The 26,458-nt window shown below is 38.0% G+C and overlaps 1 protein-coding gene across 4 annotated transcripts in view; it reads left to right on the top strand.

The window, feature by feature from the left end:
- Nucleotides 1–26,458, top strand: part of Rpi (Ribose-5-phosphate isomerase) — a 139,224-nt gene that overhangs the window by 37,669 nt on the left and 75,097 nt on the right. The window contains exon 7 of one of the 4 annotated variants that reach the window (XM_067135517.2): nt 11,124–11,164. The exons of 1 other annotated variant lie outside the window; for it this stretch is intronic. In XM_067135517.2, the coding sequence (XP_066991618.1) occupies nt 11,124–11,164 (41 nt within the window). Of the gene's footprint in view, nt 1–2,180; nt 2,312–11,123; nt 18,869–26,458 lie in introns of those variants that run through there. 2 more of the 4 variants (XM_067135518.2, XM_067135520.2) reach the window with 2 other exon arrangements.

The following is a 26,458-nucleotide window of genomic DNA, read 5'->3' on the forward strand; positions in this document are numbered from 1 at the left end:
AAAATGTTGTGAGATGGACAGCAGACAATGGTATGTTGATAAACGGGCCTAAAAGTCAGGTTGTGAGTTTCACAAATAGGAAAAGTCCTCTCAGTTTTAATTACTGCATTGATGGGGTGAAAGTTCCTTTTGGGGATCATTGTAAGTATCTAGGTGTTAATATAAGGAAAGATCTTCACTGGGGTAATCACATAAATGGGATTGTAAATAAAGGGTACCGATCTCTCCACATGGTTATGAGGGTGTTCAGGGGTTGTAGTAAGGATGTAAAGGAGAGTGCATATAAGTCTCTGGTAAGACCCCAACTAGAGTATGGTTCCAGTGTATGGGACCCTCACCAGGATTACCTGATTCAAGAACTGGAAAAAATCCAAAGAAAAGCAGCTCGATTTGTTCTGAGTGATTTCCGACAAAAGAGTAGCGTTACAAAAATGTTGCAATGTTTGGGTTGGGAAGAATTGAGAGAAAGAAGAAGAGCTGCTCGACTAAGTGGTATGTTCCGAGCTGTCAGCGGAGAGATGGCGTGGAATGACATTAGTAGACGAATAGGTTTGAATGGCGTTTATAAAAGTAGGAAAGATCACAATATGAAGATAAAGTTGGAATTCAAGAGGACAAACTGGGGCAAATATTCATTTATAGGAAGGGGAGTTAGGGATTGGAATAACTTACCAAGGGAGATGTTCAATAAATTTCCAATTTCTTTGAAATCATTTCGGAAAGGGCTAGGAAAGCAACAGATAGGGAATCTGCCACCTGGGCGACTGCCCTAAATGCAGATCAGTATTGATTGATTGATTGATTGATTGATTGATTGATTGATTGATTGATTGATTGATTGATTGACCATTACCTCCTAGGAGACTTTTGTGTGAGCCCGTTAGTAAGGCATGCATTTACACTGAAACAGTTTCGGAAACTTGAGCAATATTTAGATTCAAAATTAGGGTGAGCACAAATATTTATGCATGGATCATTTAGAAACAAAATGCAAAATAAATTATATGTGTATCTCTGTTTGTTTGATGCTGTGTCTATTAAATTTTAAATACCATGTCAGGAAACACTGTAATTCTAGCTAGGCAGCCACTCTTAACTAGGAAATGCCAAAGGATTAAAGATTGAAATGAGACATTCATTCAAAATATGAAGTGCTCTATTGATGATGCTTTTGTTTAAAGGGGCCTAACATCTAGGTCATTGGCCTAAGTGCTGTATTATGTAGCATTCCTGCCTAAACATTTATGGTTAGATCTTTCTTTTTCCTCATTTAAAGAACATTGTGTCATCACATTAATCTTTCAAATGGTAATGACGGAATATCTTGCCATTGCATTGTAAATGTCTTTTAGCGGTGGGTATGACGACTTATTCTGTCATGGGAGCATTGTGTATAAATGTTAGTTTTGAACTTTGCCTACAGCAGCACTCTCCTAAAGTATTGTGATCAAGTGATGTTTTTAATTGAATTTTTTAAACTTTTTAGTAAATGTTTTAGGTTCTTCAGTCTGTCAAAACTAATTTATGAATAATTACATTTATAAACTGCCTGAAAAAGAAAACATATGGTAACAGAATTATACCTGAAAAAGAAACATCATAACTAAAAATAGAATGATATGTTTTGTTCTTCAAAGAACATCATCAGATTCTATCAAATCACACTCGAAAATATTTACAGATATATAAACATGTATGTTTAAATTCTTTTTAAATCCTTAAATACCTGAAATTTGGAACTTATCTTACTGAAGTCCTCGCTCCTCTCCAGTCTACCATAGAATGCAAGATACAAGGTGGTATAATACTCTGTCGTTGGTATGTGTCCCGCTGGCTAATTAGTCAGTTAACTTTCTGTTACATTATGCTCTGGTTAGGTCAATGACACGCTGAACTGTATTATTATTACTATTATTATTATTATCATCATCATATTTTAATTGTTTAGTAAATTGGCTAGGGGTTCCTTATTGAGCTTTTAATGGGCTGGCTAGTTTACCACTAATTTTCTGTTGACATCAATGCCTATTTTCTGAAACTGTACTTGTAGTTTTATTATTATTTTCATCATTATCATCAGTATCACGAACGTAGTTTTTTTATCATTTTTTTAATTAAAGAATCACACACCAGGCTACAGACCAAGATTAATCAAATGTCTAATGGAAGTGTGTTTTCAGTTGAAGAAAGGAAGTCAGCATCTCTCAGAATGAAGAAATATTGGGCTGATAGAAAAGCAAAAAATCTTGTGTATAATTGACCAGAGTGGTCCAATGTAGACCATAACATGTAAAATAAATAAAAAAAATCCAGTGTAAATTTTGATATCTTCATAATGTCTGTGTACCGTTGAACCTCGACGTCTCAAACCTCCTTTACTTGAATTTTCAGTATCTTGAAGTAACTTAAATTTCTCTGCCTTTGTCCTATTCTTCACGTAGGCCTATATTTATTTCTCTATTAATCAAAATTCAGTTATACTAATTTCTCGATTTCTCGAAGTAAACCTTTCCTCTCTTGAAGCAAAAAATGCTCTATTTTTTGTACAGCATTAACTGTGCAATATAGCATTTGTGATTTGTAATGAACAGTTACCAAGTAAGGAAAGGGTTACTTACAGTGATGCTGGGGGCTAAAATGACGGGAACCGAAAAACTAAAACTTCTAGTGATCGTAAAATTGGCGAAATCTTGCTGTTTCTCAGATGTGAATTAATTACCGGTCACCTACGAAAGCATCCTCCGAAGTCGCGGCTGACAAGCTTCATTTATGAATGTTGGCTGTGTGGTATTGCCGAGAAGTTTCAACGTGATGGAAGGAAAATCCTCCTTTTCGTAGATAACTGCTGTGCTCACTAAGGAGTTAAAGGCAATGTGTCTGGTCTTCTTGTTACTGAACTTAACATCCGAACTACAGCCCATGGACAAAGGTGTGTTTAAAAACTTGAAGCATTTCAGTAGGAAGAGGGCTGTTCAATTAATTCTGAAAATCGGCAGCTTGTTAACTGCAAAGCTGATTGTGAGGCTTACATAAATGTGGACGCCGACGTTATAGTGGCCAAGTTTTCTACAGATACCGCCAATGCTGCTTCCGAGCAAGAAGAAGAAAAGGAAGATTTCCAGTTAGAAGAGTTGGAGCTGCCTTCTCCTGTACCGTCAGCGGACCAGGTGTTAAGTGCAGTGGCTATTCTTCAGTCCTACATACAGAGTCGGTTGAATGTAAATGACAGTGTTTTCACAGCAATAAATGTTGTTGGAAAGTATGTGGAAGAAAAGAAGGTCAACAGTTAAAAACAGACAAAACTAATGTATTTCTTCCAAAAGTGTTAACCGAGGTATGTTTCTTCTTTCACTACTGTATGTACTATATCCTGTCTTCTAAAAAGTTACCATAAGAAGGGTTATAATTAAAGTGATGCTGTAAAATAGTTTCTTTGTATATTTTTAAATACTGTTAAAAATAATATATTCACTATAATCCCGTAGTTACATATCATTCAATTATGTGCTATACATGCTCAAAAACGGTATTCTGTGTATCTCGAAATTTCAGTTACTTGAAATAAAATTTAGCTCCCAGGGTGATTCAAGATATTGAGGTTCCACTGTTTTTGCTTTTATTTTTGATGTGAATACTTGTAGATCTGTGTTGATGTCTTCAACCTGGTGTGAGGCGTCATATATGTGCTTTCCAAAGTCTGAATGCCGTTTGTATCTAATCGCATTTTTGTGTTCTTTGTACAGTACCTGGTGTGGAAATTAAACTTTGTTTGTCTGTATATTGTAACCATTCGTGGGCACGTTAACTAAAGGTTCGAGATAATGTAGGTCTGCCTTGGCTGGTGTCTAAGAAGTTTTATGAGATTCCACTCACGGGCATGGACGTTCGATGTGTACTGGTTACAGTTGTTTTCTGCTTAACATCAGGCTCTTATTGATATGGCGAGAATCCATCTTACATAACTATATGAGGCTATTCTAATTCTTAATTTAGAAATGAAAATATTGAAAATTTTAGTTTCTTGGAAGGATATCCCAATTTAATTAAATCTTCATGAATGAAATATAAACTATAATAGTATTTAACATAACAACATGATTGGAAAATAAGAAAATTTAATCAAATATTGTATGCTTTGTTGATTTTGATCATTATAAAATTAATAACATGTTGGCGATTGAAACTAACTTTAACTAAAAATCTCAATAATTTGTAAATCCAACATGGAACTTGCTGATGGCTTGATCATCAAGACAATTTAAATTATTCCATTATTTATCACTGTCTGTCGACAACAAAATTAAAATAATAAATATTTAATTTATTCGCTCATATCCGTCACTCATTAACCCAAGATCTTGTCCTCCCATATTCCATTGATATCACAATTCATCGCATAAATTAATTATCTATATGACAACTTAAGTATGCCATAGGGAATTACATCCAACGTTTTCGCCTGCATTTCAGAGAAATCTTAGTTAATTCCAACCAATAAACTCAAATTACACTGCAGGAACAGCACACTCTTGGAACCCTATGCTCTGTTGCACAACATCTAGCTACTAACATCATTAAGAAATAAGATGACTTGGAAAACGATCCCTCAGTATCTGGCCTCATCCATAGATTTTCCTGAAAAGTGTGAAGATCCACTACTGTCTACGAAATTCAAATACTACAAAGCAACTACTCAAAATGAAAACTAATCATGCACTGCTTCATGTGACAATAACATTGGTTTAAATATGAGACAACTCATTACTTTCATATTGATGTCGTCTTGTATCAAAGATCCTCTAACAGTGATCATCCACCTAAATGTGTAAAATTCTCCTCCTTACCGTGCCATGGATTAACATTTTGACGACTCTTTACACGTTCAAATACTTGGGTCCCCATGACCAGGAAGACAATTATTACGCACCTTATGCCAATCTTCTCTGAGCATATCGCCGTGATTGAAGAATCACATAATAATCTTCTCATGGTTACGCCCCGCCGTAACATATCCATACGACCAGTCCTTCAGGCACTTGATAAAACCAACATGCCCACTCCAATGATTATCAATCCCGTCTCTCACGTAGTTATAGTCTTCAGAATGTTATTGGAAAACACTATTATCAAATCTTACGCTTGTCTACTTTCAGTATCACTTCAGACTTTGCATGATGAACAAGTTATTTAATTATTCTAAACCTTAAATTCATTGAAATTCTCGAAGATTACACAACATTTCCGTAATGCTTATTTCCAACAAACCATACTATTATAGCAACCGCATTTATCACCATATCATTCTGTCGACGATCCTGTCATTCACAGTTCTTTATCACTTTACATGCGCACCATGCCTATTCATAATTATCCATCCAAAAATATACAAGCACATATGTATGTATGTATGTATGTATGTATGTATGTATGTATGTATGTATGTATGTTTTAGTCATCAGCCCGAAGGCTGGTTGGATCCTCAATAGTTCCGCCATGAGCTGTCATAGATGGCCTAGGCATCACTGAAGAGGCGTACTAGGGAAATGAGGAGTGAGGTAGTTTCCCGTTGCTTTCCCCAGCGAGCCAGAAGTTGCTATTACATATCAGTCCGCCAAGCCCACTGAAATGCATGCACCAACCGACCCTGTGAGCAACAGTTTCACACCATTCATAGCAGGGACTGGCTGCGTAAGGAATGGCATTACTAACATCGCTCATACCTCAGTCACTTTCATTTTGTCAAAGCCAAGGATAAGACAGAGACAGATCAATGAAAGTAACAATATTGCTCTAGCCCATACCAGAAGACATAGTGCACTGTAAACACTAGGTCCTGCCAGCAAAGGCATACAAGCACATAATTATATCCAAAGAAATTATCTCATAACCAAATGCACATCAGAATCATTTTAATGTTAACATGGCAAACATAATCATCTCTCACAAAATCACACTTCTAACATGAAAATTATCCTATAAGAAGATCTCAAATTGACACACATTAATCATTTCTAATCATCTCACAAAAATTATCCACGCAATAACTAGTATGTCACCTTCAATTACGGAGATAGTATCTTCTGAACACACGGACAATCTTTAGAAAATCCCGGAATAATTACCATGATCGCATGCCTGTCGCCAGTTGAGTATTACATGGAAATCTAATGCTTCAATATCTCCTTATTAAAAAATTAACTACTATTCATGGACATTGTGAAACATTTGCGACGATCACATTATGTTACTCAAGTTGTATTTTAATCATGTCACCTTATGACAACATAAAGAAAATCTACACTACTACAATGCATTCTACATGATAGAATAGAGGAAGGACAAAATTTTGGGGTTCTTATTCTTGTAAATCAGCACCATCTTCTCGGTTGCTCGAACTTCAGATACTTATTTCATTCCACATAATTTCAGACATGTTAGGACTCTAATCCTGACTTAAGCCTGCATAGTTGTTTCGATTGAAGTATTACAATGACAATCCTTCACCCTCGTAGAACTTGTGCAATTGGAATTAATACAACTTTATACAACACACAAATATTCCAGCGTTAATTTACAACACTCGTCTTATTTCCTTGTTAAATGCTAGATCTTATATTACTACAATTCTTTTCTGTATTCTCATACAATAACTCGTCAAATTCTTATAATTTTAGATCAGCTTCCTTCTTTACGTGTGTAGCAATTTTTTTCTTACTTGACCTTCAGTCTCTATCTTACCATATCATTGCTCATATAAAACAAAACCTTATTTTAATATTCAGTAATAACATTGGTTCACATTTTTATAATTCCTAACAAATCACTGGTCTGTAATTTCTTTTCCATGTGTTTTTGACATTTGAGAAATGACTTCTGTGACAAGATCACTCTCTTAATTGAGAATTAATGCAAAGGAAACGCTTAACCTTTCGCTTTATCTTCTTAACGCGTACAATCGATTATTTCATAAATGCCTTCTTGATCACTGAACTCGCATCCTTCAAACCATTCCAGGGCCTCCGCCCTATATGTCATTGCTGGATCTGAATGTCGCATATGAAAATTTACTTTACTCGTCCGCTGATATGTGATCTTTTCATTTACCGGTTTCCTCTTGTACACTAGATAATGCGTTTCTGGATATAATTATCCTGAAACATGGGGTTCCGAGCTTATGAATTTTATGCCTTCATCCTCTTTCCATCAAAATGTACTATTCGAATGAGCGAGTTATCTCGACCTACAGACATCGCTGGACGTCTAACGGCTGGACGTATACTTCCGTATAATTTCTGTTAGCTTATTTGTTATCATAACCTTCAATGGTTCCTCTATGTCTGATCCGGAAACCATTGGAAGGTTATATATATATACACACACACCGGGTCTCTCATATAAAACCAGCCCGAATGCACGGTGTTTGTACTCTGTGCTACGGCAGCTGCCTCAGCTGAACTTATGTCGCGCACGGCCACCCTGCTTTAAGCGTGTGTACAATCTTATATGAAATCTGATGTTATAAAAGATGCTGGAAGTGTCGCCCTTCCTGGATTATATTGTGTCTGGTAACCACATTCAGGCTGACACAAGTGAGTTCTGCCACTGTAATGTTTCTGATTTCATTCATAATGTTTTCTTTCAGTTCCTCCAATGTGTGAGAATTTGTTCGATACACTTTTTCTCTTCAGTTTACCCCACAAGTAAAAATCATACACTGTTAGATCTGGAGACCAAGGGGGAAATAGGCCAGCTCTCATCGCTCTACTGTATGGGCAGGGGCTGAGAATCTTGTTGAAACCACCCACATTATATTTCTTCTTCCATTACCTGATGAAAGAACGGCGTCAAAATATCGTCTTTGTACCTCTCTGCATTTACTGTCGTCTTGAAAAAGAAATAGGCCCAATTATTCGTCTTGCACTAACGGCACACCAAACACCCATCTTCCTATCATGATGAGAGACTTCATAAGCAGCATTAGGATTTTCTGCATCCGGGAGATAGTAGGTTCGAATCCCACTATCGGCAGCCCTGAAAATGGTTTTCCGTGGTTTCCCATTTTCACACCAGGCAAATGCTGGGGCTGTACCTTAATTAAGGCCACGGCCGCTTCCTTCCAACTCCTAGGCCTATCCTATCCCATCGTCGCCATAAGACCTATCTGTGTCGGTGCGACGTAAAGCCCCTAGCAAAAAAAAAAAAGGATTTTCTGCACACCAATAGCGAGAGTTATGACTGTTTGCATGACCTTTAAGACGAAGCCAGAACTTTTACGTACGAAAAATGGTGTTGCAATGATAATTGTCTCACCACTGAGGAGCTGAGATATAGACTGGCAACTCGTGCTTGCCAGATCAAACATGTGCAGGCTGCTTGCAGGGTCAAGAACTATGCGTGCGCCTCTCATACTGCAGCTCCGTAGCCCAGAGTACAAACGCCATGTATTCAGTCCGGGTTTATACGAAAGATCCTGTACATGGCATTGACATATGAGTTCATGCAAATTACACTACCATTTCTATTGTTATTGCTGTTATTTTATTATCACATTTGAACTGTTTTTGAAAATTATTTTGGGGGTTGTGTAACGAGCTTTTAATGGGCTTGCTGTTTTTCTTTTTTTTCTTTTTTACAATTTGTTTTATGTCGCACCAACACAGATAGGTCTTATGGCGACTATAGGATAGGTCCAGGAGTGGGGAGGAAGCAGCCATGGCCTTAATTAAGGTGTAGCCCCAGCATTTGCCTGGTGTGAAAATGGGAAACTACAGAAAACTATCTTCAGGGCTGCTGATAGTGAGATTTGAACTCACTATCTCCCGGATGCAAGCTCATAGCTGCGCGCCCTTAACTGTGCAGCCAACTTGCCCGGTATACCGTACTTTTCTGTGTAATTTTCCATTATGTCATTTTCGGTTACATGAACACCTTTCGTGGAACTATACTCATAATTCTTCTGTTTTGTTTTGAGAATATATGGACCATGCTTGACAATCTTTGCATTATTTTTAGCCTTCACTCTTTGCCAGTATCTTTTCATCCTTTCTTCTACTTCCTTCTTCTGTTCTTCTGTATGGGATCTCCCTCTTCTCACTAATGTTATTCATGAACTCAGTCTTCTCAAAAGAAATTTGAAGCCCAGTCTTCTTTGCCGTCATCTGGAGTTCTTCAATCCTTTTCTTAGCTGTCGGTATATCACTGGTGAGTGTCACTATATCATCAGCGAATGTCAAATAATCTATACTTATACTCTCCTTACCTCTCCTAATCTTTCAAGTTTCTTTGTCAGGAATTCCCTTCTTCCATTCCTTAATGACATTTTCCAGAATACAGTTGGACATGGTTGATGAGAGTCCGTCTCCTTGTCTTACACCAGTTTTGATTTCAAAGGGCCCAGAGATCTCCCCACTGAACTTTATTTTGGAGGAAGTGTTGCTGATTGTCTGCCTGATTTCTTGTCTTGTTGTCTACTCCAAACTCGTCTAGAATTCCCATCAAGATTTTTCTGTCAGTGGAATGATATGCCTTTCTGAAGTCCACAAAAACTGCCACATATTTGTTCTGCACAAGCATTTTAAGGTTGAAGATTTGTTCCGCGCATGATCTATCTTTCTGGAAGCTTGCTTGATATTCTCCCAATTCTTGACCCATTATACCTTCTACTCTAGTTAGTAATGCTTTAGAGAAAATCTTGTATGGAACTGAAACTGTAGATATTCCTTTGTAATTATTAACATCCATCTTATCACCTTTCTTATCCAATGGATGTATCAGAGCCTTCGGCCAGTCTTCAGGGAAACTTTTCCCATATGATCCCAGGTAATGGAGTCAGAGAATTTTTTACTTCAGTAGATCCCATTTTCAGTAGTTCTTTCACAATGCCATCTTCTGCCAGAGCTTTGTTGTCCTTCGATCCTTGAAGAATCCGTGCCACTTTTTCTTTGTTAGGTGATAATGAGTTAGTTGTTAGTTTTGGTTGTTCCATTTCCAAACTTTCATGGAGACTTTCACAGTTCAGAAGTTTCCTGAAGAGTCTGTTGAGAATTTCACCATTTTCCGTGCTGTTCAGCCCTGATTTCCCTTCTTTATCTCTGAAACAGTGTCCTGGTGCCTGATAACCTTTTAATTGTGATTAGAAGCCCTATGGGACATCTATTCATGTGCTACTAGAAGTTGTGTACGTTGTTTTTCGGGAAGTTATGTTTTCTTCAGCTGATCTGTTTCGTGTTGTTGTCTCTTGATCCTTTGGAATACCCGGGATGTTAGTTTTGTCTTGGTTCTGAAAGATAGTAAATCCTCTTCCTTTTTGGTTGAGCTCCATCTCTCCATGCCTCCGTCCTATCTCTGAATGCCTCATCACACTCTTCATTCCACCACTACCATCCCTTTTGCTTTGCTGGGGACTTTAATTTTACCTATGTAATATCTTGGAAATTTTTGTCTTTTCACTCCTTTTATGGCTGGGAGAAACTTTGTTTTAATTTTAGTCAGGTAGTGGTATTATTGTTATTATTAGTATTATTAATATTATTATTATTATTATTATTATTATTATTATTATTATTATTATTCAAAAAAATGTAAGTTAATGATTTGATGGAATTAAATTGAATTAAAAGAGTATCTTGTAAGATATTATTTTTATTGATAAATGTTAACCTAAAAATATCTGAAGTAGTCAAGACTGCGTAAATTCAGAGAATTTACTACAGATAAGAATCTAATAGCGTTTTTGTGTTCCTTGTACTTGGTGTGAAAATTACGTTTTGTCTGGCCGATGTACATGACATTACAACTTGGTTCTTGGCATTTGAGTTCATCTATTCCTGATTTAGAGAAATAGTCTTTTTTATTTAGATTACATTTACCAAGGTTTATTTTTGTGTCTTCTATCGCATCAGAAAATTAGGAATTTCACAATTTTAAGGTTGAAGACTTGTTTTGCGCATGATCTATCTTTATGGAAGCCTGCTTGATATTCTCCCAATTCTTGATCCAGCATACTTTTTACTCCAGTTAGTAATGCTTTAGAGAAAATCTTGTATCTGATACATTCTTTATATAAAAACATAGGTTCTCAACTGTATTGATGGATTTCTTTTTTTTTTTTTTTTTTTCCCCAGGTGTGGTGGAAACAGGCTTGTTCGTCAACATGGCAACAAAGGTATTTTATGGGATGGCTGATGGATCTGTCAAGGAGCAGAATCCATAGTGTTTGTTTAGTGTGAGAGTTTCATAGTTTTGTAAGACTGAGATCAACAATATTTTGTCAAGATTTTTTTGCTACTTAAATGGAATGCTTACTGTAGAGGGAGATAAACTGTTCTTGTGTGCTTGGAAAAGGAAACTTTAAGAATGTAGAGGTATGGGTTTTTGTTAATTATGTTTATTTGTGTCAGAATTAGCTTTCATAGCATATAGATCACTGTTCTCATGAAATATATGTTTGCAAAAGGAAGAATTTTTCTAATGACTGGAAAATGGAAAATAAGTATGTAAAAATGCATAATTTTTGCTACTGGAATGACTGAAAGTAGTTGATTGAACCCTTGTATTAGCTTTACCATTATCACATGCTTCGGAATTGGAGTTACAACTATTTCACCATCATCATTAGTCGTTCTGCTCATTGCTGAGCATCGTGCCCTCATTTTCTGTATGATTTTAAGGTTGCATCTTTGATTTGACATCTCTGCCTACAGTATCAATCAATCAATCAATATTGATCTGCATTTAGGGCAGTCGTCCAGGTGGCAGATTCCCTATCTGTTGCTTTCCTAGCCTTAGAGTGGTCTTCAGTTCTTAATATAATCTGAAGAGACCTTTGATCTTCTTTTTTTTTTATTTAACCAATATACTTACTGTCCTTCCTTATGATCTAGTGCCTTGCCTTGCAAAATGGTCTGTTCGGAATTCTGCCCTTCTCTTCTAATAATACGGCCACGGAATTAGAGGTAACTTGTGGTTAAATGTGAAGATAGATGTTTCTTGATGTTCAGTTAGTTTATAATGGAAGGATTTTTCCTTCTTCCCGTCCAGGTATACATTGCATTCTCCATCAACACCTCATCTCAAAAACATCAATTTGATTTTTGCCATTTTGCTTTCATGGTCCAGGTTTTGCAGACATATGGAGAACACTAGCACTTCAACCAAGCACATCTTCGTAGCTATTGATATTGCTCAGTTTTGCCAGATCCTGGTGAGTTAACCATTGCAACTCGACCTAGGACAATACACTTAATTATCTTTTCGCAATTTCCTGTGACGCGGATAATTGACCCCAGGTCTACAAATTTCCTTACTACCTCCAAGTCTTTTAGGCATCCTGTAAGTTCGATTTTACCTTGTAGACCAACTACCATTAGTTTGGTCTAAACCGAAATCAAGACTAATATTCTTCACTCTTGTAAACAGGTGAGCAAGTTCCTCTTCACTTTCAGTAATGAGGGAAATGTCATCTGCAAAGCACAGTTTGCTGATTTTTCTGCTGCCTGTCGAGATTCCACCAGTCCAGCCATTGAGAGCTCATTGAATGACATGCTCTGCGTAGATGTTGTAGAGTTGATGTGATAATATGCAACCTTGTTGTCTGAGAAATTGCCATCCACATTTATGGTTGCAGAATGGTTATAGACACCTTTCAATAATGGTATTAATTGCAATGGAACCCAGTTTCCTTAAGCACCTGCTACGTTTCGGTAACGATATTAAATTCAGTGGAATCCCACTTTCCTTGTGCACCTCTCACAACTTGTCCCACATAACACAGTCAAAGACCTTTTAGTAGTCAAAGAAACAAATAAAAGCAGAGAAACAAAACTCGGACATATTTCAGTTATGTGCCTCGTGCTTAGTATTGACTCTTGTGTTCGTTTACCTGCGACAAAACCTGCTTGCCTGTGGTTGTCTGAGGTTGCAGAAGTTATTTTAGGGGTTGATTTACTATGTAGAGCAGAACTTTGCTAGCAGGGGATATTAATACAATAGTACAATAATAGGAACAATTCCTCATGGACCTTCTCTTTTTGTAAAGAGGGAGTAGTACAAGTGTCCTCCAGTACATATTGAATGCAAGACACGCATGCCCTTCTCTCCCATCACTTTCAGCATTTCTCCTGAAATACCATCAATACCTTGGGCTTTATTGTTCTTCAGAGTATTGATGGCATTCTTGATTTCACTGAATAGAATGTCAGGTTCCTTATTGGATTTCACGGAAATTTCCTGTTCCACAGGGTTATGTCCTTTACAATACAAGATTTCACAGCAGTGCTTTCACCACTTTGTGTTGTTCTTGTCACCAATAAGGTTTCCAATACAAGATTTCACAGCATTGCTTCCACCACTTTATTGTGTTGTTCTTGTCACCAATAAGGTAGCCATCTTCATCTTCCATCACCCATATTCGTGGTTGAACTAATGGGTTGTATTTAATTTTTTTAATGTCACGGGTTTGATTCAACTTTTGATGTTTTTTTTAAATCACAAATACGGGCAAGATACCGTCTGTTGTCAGTTCTGCGGTTACACTGCATTTTGCAACAAAGTACGCTGTATGCTTCTTTATCTTCCATGGCTTGAATACCATGTTTCTTTTATTAGTACAGTGGTGTTCGATATCCAGGGAGCGATGAATTAATGACTGTTGTGACTTTGTCCCATGTTTGGAAGGCTGCTCCTTCCTTCTGAAGTTCTGATCTTATTCTTTCCCCAAACACTTGTGGACTATTTTTTGCAGTAATGCAAACATGTCTTATTCTCCCCTTCTTGATCAGTTTCAGTCTAATCCTCATTTTCATGGATAGAATATGGTCATTGCCACAATCTTCTCCAGGGTAAGTCTTGCAATCCAGGACCAAAGTCCACCAACGATGCTTCACCAACTTCGAATGCTTATCAGGTGAAATTCATGTATAACGATGCCATGCATGGTGTTAGAAGATGGCATTGCAGATAGACAGGTTATCGCTAACATAAAATTCTAGTCGATGCTAAAGCGTGCCTTCCAACCATAGGTTTTTTTGGTAACTGTCTCACCTACCTTCACATTAAAATGACCCTGAATTATTAATAGCCGGGCTGAGTGGCTCAGACGGTTGAGGCGCTGGCCTTCCAACCCCAACTTGGCAGGTTCGATCCTGGCTCAGTCCAGTGGTATTTGAAGGTGCTCAAATACGTCAGCCTCGTGTCGGTAGATTTACTGGCACATAAAAGAACTCCTGCGGGACTAAATTCCGGCACCTCGGCGTCTCCAAAGACCGTAAAAGTAGTTAGTGGGACGTAAAGCAAATGACATTATTATTATTATTATTATTATTATTATTATTATTATTATTATTATTATTATTATTATTATTATTATTATTATTATTATTTCTGATGGTATGTTCTAGTAGCTCATAGAATGTGTCAGTTTCTTCGTCTGGTGCAATTGCAGTTGGAGCCTAAACGTGAATAATGTTTATCTTTCATGGGAAAGCATTCACCTTAATGGAGATGATTCACTGTGTCTCACTGAGTCCAAGGATGTCCAGATCCTGTAGGCTCATTTCTCTTTAACGATTGTAAGTTTTCCTCTTTGTAAGAGACCTCGTACATTTACCTTTAAACTTACAATCTTCCTGGGATGGTTTGGAATGATTTACACATTCTGAGACCCCTCTCAACTATTTTCTCTTTGCCTTCCAAAATGTTTGTATAATGTTTTCTAATGATTATTTAATTAGCTTATAAACAGGTCACTACTATATGAAACCAAACATTTGGTATTCATGACGGATGATATTTACTAACTGAGGTTGGTCATGATTCTTATTGTCCACCAGTAGCGTTCACTCATGGATCAAATCTTGTAGTGTTTGGAGGACCCAGGTATAGGGTGGAGATTAAGCTGATAACTGGTAGGATTTCTCAAAAGTGATGTTTTAATTTTCATAGTAGAAAGAAGGAATGCTGTTCAATTGATCTTCCAAACTTCCCCTTTTTACATGTTGGATTGTAATGTACATATGAAACACATGGACCTTTATTAAATAATGTATAACAGAAATACGTTTACAGATAATGAATCCAGGCAGTGACAGCTGCTTCTTATGTGCTGTAACACAATTATAATTCTATTTTCCAAAAAAAAAAAAAAAAATATTCCCTGATATTTAGTTTCCTAGTCGAAGATAGGTAAAGAAATTTTCTGCAATGGGAAAGAAGTATTCTTGGTAAAAAGCTAACACAACTGCATAGAGTACTGACAGAAGAAACTGTAGATAACATTGGATATCCTCTGGATGTTCCCTCTACAAAATCACTTCAACATCTTTCTGAGCAAAATCGAATTTCCTATTCCTCTGTTCAAACGACTACAGAGTTATGTTTGCCCAGTACTTGCGCATTCTCTGGCTATATTTCTCCCTTCTTTCCTATGTCCAGAGGGTGCCTGTTTTCTCACAAGGTGTTCTGTCCTGAAACCTCTTTTGTTTGTTTATTCTTCTGAGTTTTCTTAGTAGATGGCCTATGGGCGACCTGCATGTCTGTGAGGATGGGACCCTACCTAAAACGATTTTTAATGATGAAGATGGCATGCACACCTAGCTCCCGAGCTGGACGAATTAATCAATTAAAATTAAAGTCCCCAGCCGAGAATCGAACCCGGGAGACATGCCCAACCCAACCCCCCTCTCCTGACCAAAGACCAGAATGCTAATCGTTTAGCCATGGAACCAGACATATAAGTACTGGAAGCACATGAACAGTTTATCTTCGGTAAGATTCATAGATAAGTAACATTTCATTTAATAATGGAAGTATGTTACATTTTAGAATGGTAAAAATGCTGTTGGCTGTCTTTTTGAAGATTTATTAGAATCATTATATTTTTGTGCAAATGGCTTATTGAGGCCAGAATATTGCCAGAATTTGGAAATCTTGATTCCTTGTTCTCCATTGTTTTCTGCACTGTTTGTACTATTGTGGGAGTTGTAATTATGTTCGATCTTCCAGTGTACTGTGATTAAAATGTCTAAGCAGAAGCCTTATTTAGTTTGTGTCATGCATAGGTAATTATTTGTAGCTCATTCAGTATATAGTATTGTATTATTTGGTATGAGTGAGTTGTGATTCTGTTGCAGGAAAGAATAATTATTTTAATTTGTTGTTTAGAATACTGTTCATGTAGACAAAACAATGGAGCAAGAGTCTAGAGAAATTACTTTTTCATCCTGAAACTGTTAACAGTATCTTGCCAGTGCAGCTGACTGTCACAAACATTAAAGACTTAATATATTATTATAATTATGATTTAATTTTTAAACTTTTTAAGTAATGCTATGGAATTGTTTTTTACCATGAACTGCTGTGTTAAATGCTACTTGTTTTGATATTTTTCCATTTTGATCTTTGTTAAAACTTTTATATGGAGTTTTGTCACATGAGGTATGTACATTGAAACAATTTAGAGGTACCTTTTTTGTTTTTCTGTTTGGAACTGTGCATGTGATAAATGAAATATTTTTGACCATTAACGTGGTTAAAACGGTTCACCACCGGGCATTCTTCCCTTTCCACAGAGGCCCTGAGTGAGCATTCTCTTTCAGTGCCATACAAGCCCTATTTAGTCATTTTCCAATAGACTTTTCACATTTAATATACAGGGCGTACCTGTGACTATGTTACAGACTTCTGAGGGTGATGGAGGGGATTAATACGAACAATTTTCATAGAGAAACCCATGTCTGAACATGCTCCATGTGGTAGTTAGGAGTCTTTTCGTATTCCATGATGAACTTATTAATCCATAATGCTTTGAAATATGGTATGAAAATCAGTGTAGAGAAGATCAAAACAGTGGTGATGACAAGAGGAGAAAGAGAAGGAAAAGGAATCGGTATCAGGCGTACCAGGGGACAAAACCTTGAGGCTTTTAAATACTTCAAATATTTGGGAAGTGAAATAATGCAAAATGCAAGGTTTTATAAGGAGATGAGCAGTAGGGTACAAGTGGGAAGTATGTTCTACCAGAATATAATGCGCAGCTGTGAGCTTGCATCCGAGAGATAGTGGGCTTGAACCCTGCTGTTGGCAGCCCTGAAGATGGCTTTCTGTGGTTTCCCATTTTCACTCCAGGCAAATGCTGGGGCTGTATCTTAATTGAGGCCATGGCTGCTTCCTTTCACTCCTAGGCCTTTCCTATCCCATCGTCGCCATGAGACCTATCTGTGTTGGTGCAACGTAAAGCAAGTTGTAAAAAAGAAAAAGAAAAAAAAAATAATATAACAAACCTGGTGTGGAAGAGAAGTTCCTATGAAGTGTAAGGATATAAGGTATAAGATGTACTATACCCTTATATTAATGTATGCATCAGAGATTTGCATTTTGACAGCAAGAAATGAGAGTAAACTTCGGGCCAGTGAGATGAAGTTTCTGAGGAGTATAGTAGGGAAGACAATGAGAGACAAAGTAAGAAATGTTGAGGTCAGAAAAGAGATAGGGATAGAAGAGCTGAGTGATAGGATGGAGAAGCATAAATTGAGATGGTTTGGACATGTTATGAGGATGGAGGAGGGAAGGATACCAATACAAGTCTTGGTGGCTGAGATAGAAGGAAAGAGGGCAAGAGAGAGGGCCAGAGCAAGATGGATGGACTCTGTCAAGAACAGTATAAAAAGAAGACTGGACTGGAATACAATTACTGAAAAGGAGTGGTGCAAGGAGAAGCAATGGTGGAGAAGTTTAATCAACACCCTGACCAGGCAAGAGCTGGACAGGGGGAAATAAAAATGGTGATGATGAATGCTTTGAATGAACATTTCAGGATTCAAGCATCAGCTACACCAAATGTTCAAAATGTCTTCCACTAGCCTCAGTGGAGCCATGGAAGTGATTTTTAATGAACGTTATGGACCTGGATTATCTGTTTATGAATAACATCATTTAACAGGGCCTATTCCATTGGTAACATCAACCGTCAAACTTTTGCTTACAGCTGAAATGAGTACACTATTCATATGCTCACAAATGTTATGATGGCAGCATCAAAACTCACATGAACGAAAATGAATTGATTTGATTTTGAAAACCACTCTTGTTTCTTTTTCCCTTCTTTTTCTCTTTTTAATAATATATATTATTTAAAAATGCTTTACTGGAAACAAAAATATGGAAGCTCCTAACTACCAAACAAAGCCTTTCTGACAGGGCTTTCTCTCTGAAAATTGTTCATACTGATCCCCTATATCTTCCCGTAATGTTCGTAATATAGTTACAAGTACACCTTGTATATCTTCTGTGGTTACACATGAAAAAATAGAATCTCTTAAATACCATCCAGTGCCTTGGTCAGTTTCTGGCTTTGAAGATCATGACTTCAACTCTAGATCACCAATAGTGGTTACCGCATCTCCTAGCACTGGCTACTTCAATAAGGAAGTTGTCATTAACTGATTATGTTGTCCTAATCTCACATACTTTACACTCTCCTCCCCTTACTGACTTGCCATTGACCATTCTATTTTGGGACTTATAAAACCATAAACAGAAGATGTATTCAGCATTAAATACCCAATAAATCACTGGCCATGTTAAGTGATCACAGATATTCTATTAGTTTTCAAAATGGTTGGTTGCCTAAAATGGTTATTGAACTTTGTTTTGTGTTGATGCACTAGTATCTAGGAGATGTAAGTTCACTTTTGATATTTGGGTTTATGTTAAATTGTGTAAAATTTACGTGAATTGTTGAATTTCCAAATGTACAGTTTTGTCCATTTGTTTTTTGTGTGAATCATAATTGTAACTGATGTTCACAATAATTGTTCAAATTTGGACTCGATAATAAACTGTGGTATTCAGTTTTGTTACCATTGCTATTAAATTTGTCTAGTGTGTGTCTTTAACTCCTCTGAGCGGGAGCATTTAAAGACCTGGCCTTCACTGGATGCGGGAGGAGCTTTCACTGGGCATTTAAATGCTAGCATACCTAAGCACCATTTTCTTTTATAATGCCATATCTCTGTTAATTCCAATCAATTTTGATCATATATTTACACAAATTAAATTAAAATGATGTACAATTTAAAAATATCACAATTACTCACCTAATTATATATCCATGTATCCACAGTATCCACAGTTCTCCTCATACACTTCTTATCACGTATCTACACCAGTCACATTATTTACACTATACAAACACAAAAGGAAAGCATTTTGAATAAATATTTACAACTATAGCATTTTTGCAAGATTTAAACATGCAAAGTACAGCTTCACAGACATCTTTATTCAGTAGCACAGTGCACACCGTTTACACTGCACATGTCTAGAAAAAATATGTGGAATTCTTGAAACTTACGTTTCTGTGGTTATGATTTCACATTAAATTGTAGGTCCCATTGCTATAACCCTGCAGTTTACAGTGACGTCAAACAGTAAGTTCCACAAACCTACTACACTGGCATAGCAGGGGGAGAGGTGCTACTCCCACGTGGCGCGTCCCAGGTGGCGGATGGGGGGGGGTCCTAACTGGCTTGTCGGCGGACTTGAGGGAAATAAAATACCTCTCGCGGACCAAATACATAACCCCCTGTGGGTGGGGGACGCAGACGAAGAATACACTCACGGTATCCCCTGCCTGTCGTAAGAGGCGACTAAAAGGGGCGATCAAGGTATGATTGTATTAGAACCATGAAACTACTTGTGATTAGTACCACCACACAGGGACCACCATGGGTCGCTTTTACTTGCACGTAGTACGACTATGTTAGGTACCAAATAGGTTTGTGATTAGTAGCAACAGAGTGCGTTGCTGGCTTCTACAGTACCTGTGATTAATACCACTTTAGGAGTGACACCATGGTTTTGGCTTGCCTATGATTAGCACCCATTTGAGGAACACAACGGGATAGTACGAGTCCCTGTGGTTAGTACACGAATGTGATGAACACCATAGGTTTGCGTTGCCTGTAAATGGCACTGCAGTGTGCGAAACACCATAGTTCTGTATTCCATGTGCAAATTACATTACCTGTGAGTATTACCATACTGTGTGGAATGCCGCAAGTCTACGCTATTTTTGATTAGTACTGCAACATGACAAATACCATGGTTCTACTTTCCTAGCGATAAGTACCATTGTGAGGGGCTGATGACTTGGATTTTGGACCCCTTTAGACTAAAAGCATCATCGATTCACTATTATGTTATAGAGTCCTTTGGTCAGTAATACTATTGTTTTACATCAGTTTCTGTGAATGAGAATCTTTGCGGGTCGGATCCATTGGTTGTTTTAAATTCACATCCATCCATTCATTCTTCGTCCTCATGTTTTGAATTCTGGTCAGTGGAGGATTTTGGGCCAGTCCCGTGGTGTAGGGGTAGCGTGCCTGCCTCTTACCCGGAGGCTCCGGGTTTGATTCCCGGCCAGGACAGGGATTTTTACCTGGACCTGAGGGCTGGTTCGAGGTCCACTCAGCCTACGTGATTAGAATTTAGGAGCTATCTAACGGTGAGATAGTGGCCCCGGTCAAGAATGCCAAGAGTAACGACCGGGAGGATTCGTCATGCTGACCAAACAACACCTCGCAATCTGCAGGCCTTCGGGCTGCGCAGCGGTCACTTGGTAGGCCAAGGCCCTTCAAGGGCTGTAGTGCCATGGGGTTTATTTCTTTGGAGCATTTTGGACTTTTGTCATTCCATTTTGTCTCATTTCATACCATTAGGGGCTGATGACCTAGATTTTAGGCCCCATTAAACAACAAGCATCATCATCAAACAGTAAGTTCAAAGACTTTGAGAAATGTAACCTACATACAGTACAATTCCATTAGTCCGGCATCCAGCAGTCCGGAACGCCCAATGGTCTGGCACCATTCCAGGAATTTTTATGTTAATTTTTTTATGTTTACGACAGTTAACGCGCATGGCGCGGTTCGAAACCACCCAGCGGTGTCTGCTATTGTTAGACACAATCTGCATTGTTGGCTGTCACAACACACAGGTTCAGTGCATTGTTTTGATTGCGAGCACTTTTCACTGCAGTATTTTTTCTTGCGATCTAGGATCCATATTACAGTAGAGCAGTGGGGTAGTGAACATACAAATCAAAGTGCCCTGTGGAAGTTTCCTTGGTATTTAAGCAGTGACAATGTACTCGAAACCAAAACCTTCTTCAAGTTCCCAATCAGGAGAGAAACGTAAGCACGTAACTCTGACCATCAACCAGAAACTGGAAAACATCAAACGCCTGGAGGAAGGTGAGAATAGAAATATTTTGTTGAATGAATTTAAAATTGGCTCGTCGACCATTTACGACATAAAAAAACAAAAAGATTTTACTGCAAAATGCCGTGTTACAGCTGTTTTCGCTGTACGCCTTAACCTATATCCTAGTAAGAGGTACCGCCCGATAGTCCGGAATTTTCGGTAATCCGGCACCGGGTTGGTCCCGGACGTGCCGGACTATCGGACTTCTACTGTACATGGAGTTCATGAAAACTGGCTTTTTGTGTGGCAGACTTTGAAACATTCATCTCTACAAAGTGTGGCTTCACAGTCCGGGCAACAGTATACCGTTTCCTTCCTCTCTTTTTTGTTTTTTGTTTTTTGTAGCAAACTACACACCTCCTTTGTGGCTTAGCTTTCTTCTCTGTGGGAGGGATTCTTTCTATGAAGTGTCTCCCTGTCAACCGTGGCATCGTATTGTCTGCGGAATGTTTCCCTGGAACCATTCTTTCAACTCCAGTCCCATGCTCAGTCAGCAGTCCCTCCACCATTTCAACCCTGAAACTGAGCGAGTCTTCATTTTTACTTGGACAGTTTTTCCTGCATATTATTAAAGCATTTAATATGCACACATTTAGCAACCTTCTAAATCGTTTCAGGTTCCATTTATTCATTCTCTTTCTTTCAGTAACTTTGAAGAAGCTGATCTTTCAGGTCTGCACCACCCATGTGTTTATTATAGTCCAATACAAGAATAGGTTTGACTTTTCTTCCTTCTTCATGATGACCAATTTGGATTCATCATTGTGGAATGTGGAAATCGTGGTCACGTTCTTTTTGTCGTTCCATTTCATAACAGTAACAGGTCCTGAATGTTGGGAAATAATCTCTCCAGGTTTTAGTTTTTTGTCTTTGATTTTCTTCAGCATCTCCTTCCTGTTCAGCCTGACGATTCCTGCACAATCTGTTTTGAAGTTTTTTCACATTTGTGCCAAGATGGGAGAATTGTAAAAGTTGTCCATCCACAAGGTATGTCCTCTTCTAAGAAGGGTTTCAATGAGGGTCAAGACTATGGCCATGCTTTTAGTTGTATCACTGGTTACAGAAGAAGATTCAAGTATAGTGTCCTTTTCTGTATATACTATGAAAGACCAGAGATATCCAGTGCTAGACTCACATAGTTCAGATATTTAAATGCCGAATTTGGAAGATTTGAGTGGCAGGTACTGTTGAAATGAGAGTCGTCTCTTCCCCACAAAGTTAGGGATTCATCAATTGAAATATCCTGAGCAGGTAAATAAAGAGACTGAAATCTCTTATTGAGATATGTGATAATTGGATATATTGGAAATAGCTTTCCCCCCCCCATATGTAGTGTGGTTAGTCTCGTTGTTGAAGTGCAGAAATTTACATATAGATTCAAACCTGTCTAGCGATATGATAGATCCAAAAAGGGGTGTGACAATGGTACAATTTTTTGAGAAGTATGACCTAAACGTTGGTTTTTGTACAATTCCCATCAGCATTATGAGGGCTAAGGTAATATACATCTCATTTTCAGTTACTGGAATCCATTTCCTTACCCTAGATCGAAACGGAAATAACATATCTCGGGACTTCATATATTGTTCAGAGTAGCAATTTGTTTCCGTCACAATCAGCTGGACGAGTTCAAGAGTAAAAAACAGTTTGAAAGCCTTTACTGGTCCTGAATGTCCTAAGCCTTGGGGTCCAAACACATTACAAAATGTTTCCTTTCTACTCACGTAATTATCCATGTCTTCCCAGTAAAAATTACAGGCAGCACTACCACTTGCAGCATTGGCAATGACATTCTCTTCTGAAACACTTTCACACTCATCCTGGTCTAATTCGGCAACAGCAACATCACTGTCATCAGAATCTTCGCAAAAATTATAATTACTGTCCTCAGAATAACTAAAACACTCATTTAAAATGCCTTCTATAGCATCACAGGTTAATATATCTTTGTTTACGAACGTCATGGCGGGAAGATTAGACAAACGAATAGTCGATTATTTTTACACATCGATAGTGAGGTGAAAAATTGTTCAAATGAATCGATAGATGTATCAGACGAAGGATTGTAGCTTCATCTGGAAGGCCGTGAGGAGATTTCGGACATAGTTTTAAGGAAACCTACGAGACGGAACGACAATGCAGTTGTGGCAGAATGCGTGTCAGATACGTCTCTCCACAGTAATAGACGGCTACCGCACGACGTGTTCTACATGTCACTCCACGCTGTCAGGTTAACCTTCAAAGAAAATACGTTGACAGTACAGATTGTATTAGAAGCTCAGGTGATAACGTATTGTTGACATACTTTACTGAAGTATGCTGCCATCTATTGGGTTACTTGGGTTACTTATGAACTTAGTGATGATAGAATGTTTGCTATATAATACCAAATGATGGCGATGTATATTACCCGAAGAGAGATTAGCCATAACACCAAAGTTTGTATTAACCGGGTGAGTTGGCCATGCGGTTAGGGGCACGTAGCTGTGAGCTTACATCCTGGAGATAGTGGGTTCAAGCCCCACTGTCAGCAGCCCTGAAGATGGTTTTCCGTGGTTTCCCATTTTCACACCAGGCAAATGCTGGGGTTGTACCTTAATTAAGACAATGGCTGCTTCCTTCCCACTCCTTGGCCTTTCCCATGCCATCATCACCATAAGGTCTATCGGTGTTGGTGTGACATAAAACAAATTGTAAAAAGAGAAAAGTTTGTATTTTACATAGTTTGTATGCAAGTTGCATGAACCTTGTTACTAAACAAATCCATTAATTGTACATACAGTACATATTTTAAGTCGTCTTCTTCATCCATTCCGTTTTCCGGATTCTCTCTGGTTAGGGTAATGTACCTCCACCGTACTCGATCTTTCCACCATTCCTCTTCTAGTATATTAATGCTATCGACTCCTCTATTTGCAATACAGTCCACAACAGAGCTCCTCCATCTCATTCTAGGCCTCTTTGCAGACTCTGTATCCACGAATGTTCTCTTTGGTATTCTCTCTCCTGGCATTCTTATCATGTGTCCAAACCATTTTAGCTTTGCTATATCAATCTCTTCTTGAAGTTTACACACTCCCACACTTCTCCTTATTTCCTCATTTGTTATTCTATCTTGTCTTGTCTTTCCCTGTATGCTGCTCAAGAACTACATTTCAGCTGCTTGTATCTTATTTTGGTTCTCCTTAATCAATGTCCAGGCTGCTGAAGCATAGGTCAGTATAGGTTTATAATCGGACGAGTATAAAACTTCTTGCACTTCATTGGCACATCTTTGTTCCATACAACGTCTCTCCCACACTGGTAGAAACTTGCAGACTGCTGTATTCTTAAATCAATTTCTCCATCCAAATTTCCATCTTCTGACATCATGCTGGCCAAATATTGAAAAATTTTCACTACTTGAAGAGGTTCATTTCCTATTTTTATCACTCCCCTGGATTTTCTGTTACCTCTCGTCATGATCAAAGTCTTGCTTTTCACAGTACTAATCTTCATTCCAAAATTTATTATCTCCTCATTCCATAAATAAGCTTGTGTCTGTTCTTTCTCTTCAATATCTCCCCAAACTAACATGTCATCAGCAAAGAGCATAGACTTTACTTGCTCGCCCCTCATCTTCTCCTTGATATTATGTACAATTCTATCCATGATGGTAACGAAGAGTAAGGGAGACAATACACTTCCCTGTCTTCAGCCTGTCTCAACTCTGAACCATTCAGTTTGACCCACTTTGGTTCTAACACAGCTTCTGCAATTTTGATACAATGCTATTACCATCTGCATTGTTTCATTCCCAATCGGTGCCTCTGTCAATGTTTTCCATACCAAATTCCTTAGGACACTGTCATATGCCTTTTTAATATCTAGAAACATTACTACCATGTCCTTTCCATATTCCCAGTACCTTTTCATCATTCAATGCAATGTAAATATTGGGTTAAATGTGGACCTGCCTCTTCTGAATCCATACTGGTGTTCTGCCAATTTTCCCTCTACTCTGTCTCTTAATTTGTTTATCCAAGATTCTTTCAAGGATCTTAGCTGTATGAGGTATCAGTGTCATTCCTCTGTAATTTTCACATTGCTTCCTGTCTCCTTTCTTGAAAATTGGTATAATGACCCCTTTCGTCCACTCTTTTGGAACAGTTATTTTCTCTCCATATCACTCTAAGAGTCTATACAACCACTGTAGACCAATTGCTCCTGCTATTATAATTTCTATGGTGACTTCGTTAATTCCAGCTGCCTTGTCTCGTTTCATTGTTTTAGTGGCCCACTCAATCTCTGCCATGGACACCTTGTTTTCCTTATCTTCCACCTGCACTAAATCTGGCACTTCGATTTCTCCTCGTACCAAGGTATTTTGCACGTTGTAAAGCTGTTCAAAGTATTTTCCCCACCTCTGCAATATATCCTGTTTCTGTGTTATCACTTCCTCCTGTTCATTTTTAATGAAGTTTGCACCTTCACCTGAGTTTTTCTTCTTTTTTTTACCCACTGGAATAAGATCTCTTTGCTTCTGGTTGTATCTTCTTTTAGAGATTCAGTGAATTTTTGCCAGCATTTCCTTTTCCCTTCTGGAACCACCTTGGAGCACTCCTTCTTGCAGTGCCTGTATTCTGTTTTGCATTCTGTTGTTCTGTTTCTCAGCCATCTTTTCCAAGCTTGTTTCTTCCATTTAACTATATCTTTTACCCTGTCATTCCACCAGGGCGTTTCTTGACCTTTCTTCCTTCCTGATGCTCTTCCACAGGTCTTTTCTGCAGACTCCACCATGGCTGTTTTGAAGTATGCCCATTCTTCTTCGACCCTTCCGTTGTCTTCCTTAGGTATACTTGTTTTAATGTGTGTCTGGAACTCTTCATTTATTTCCTTCTGCAATTTTCACACACTTAGCTTTCTCTGCTTAATCTCAGTCATCTTTTGTATCTTTCCCATCTTTAACTTAGCTATCACAACTCTGTGATCTCCTTCAAAAGATTCATTTGGGAGGGCTGTTACATCTACCAACGTTTTCCTGTTACCTTTCTCGATCGGAATGTTATCTATCAGAATTTTGATTTTGTTATCCGAACTGTATCTTGTTATCTTCTGATTGTTTTTCTTTTGAAAACATGTGTTACCAACGATCAGCTCATTTCTTCTACAAAAGTTTACCAAAATATCTCCAGCCTTGTTTCTCTTCCCATATCCAAAT

This window comes from Anabrus simplex, chromosome 1 (assembly GCF_040414725.1).
Source record: "Anabrus simplex isolate iqAnaSimp1 chromosome 1, ASM4041472v1, whole genome shotgun sequence".
Classification (NCBI taxonomy): domain Eukaryota; kingdom Metazoa; phylum Arthropoda; class Insecta; order Orthoptera; family Tettigoniidae; genus Anabrus; species Anabrus simplex.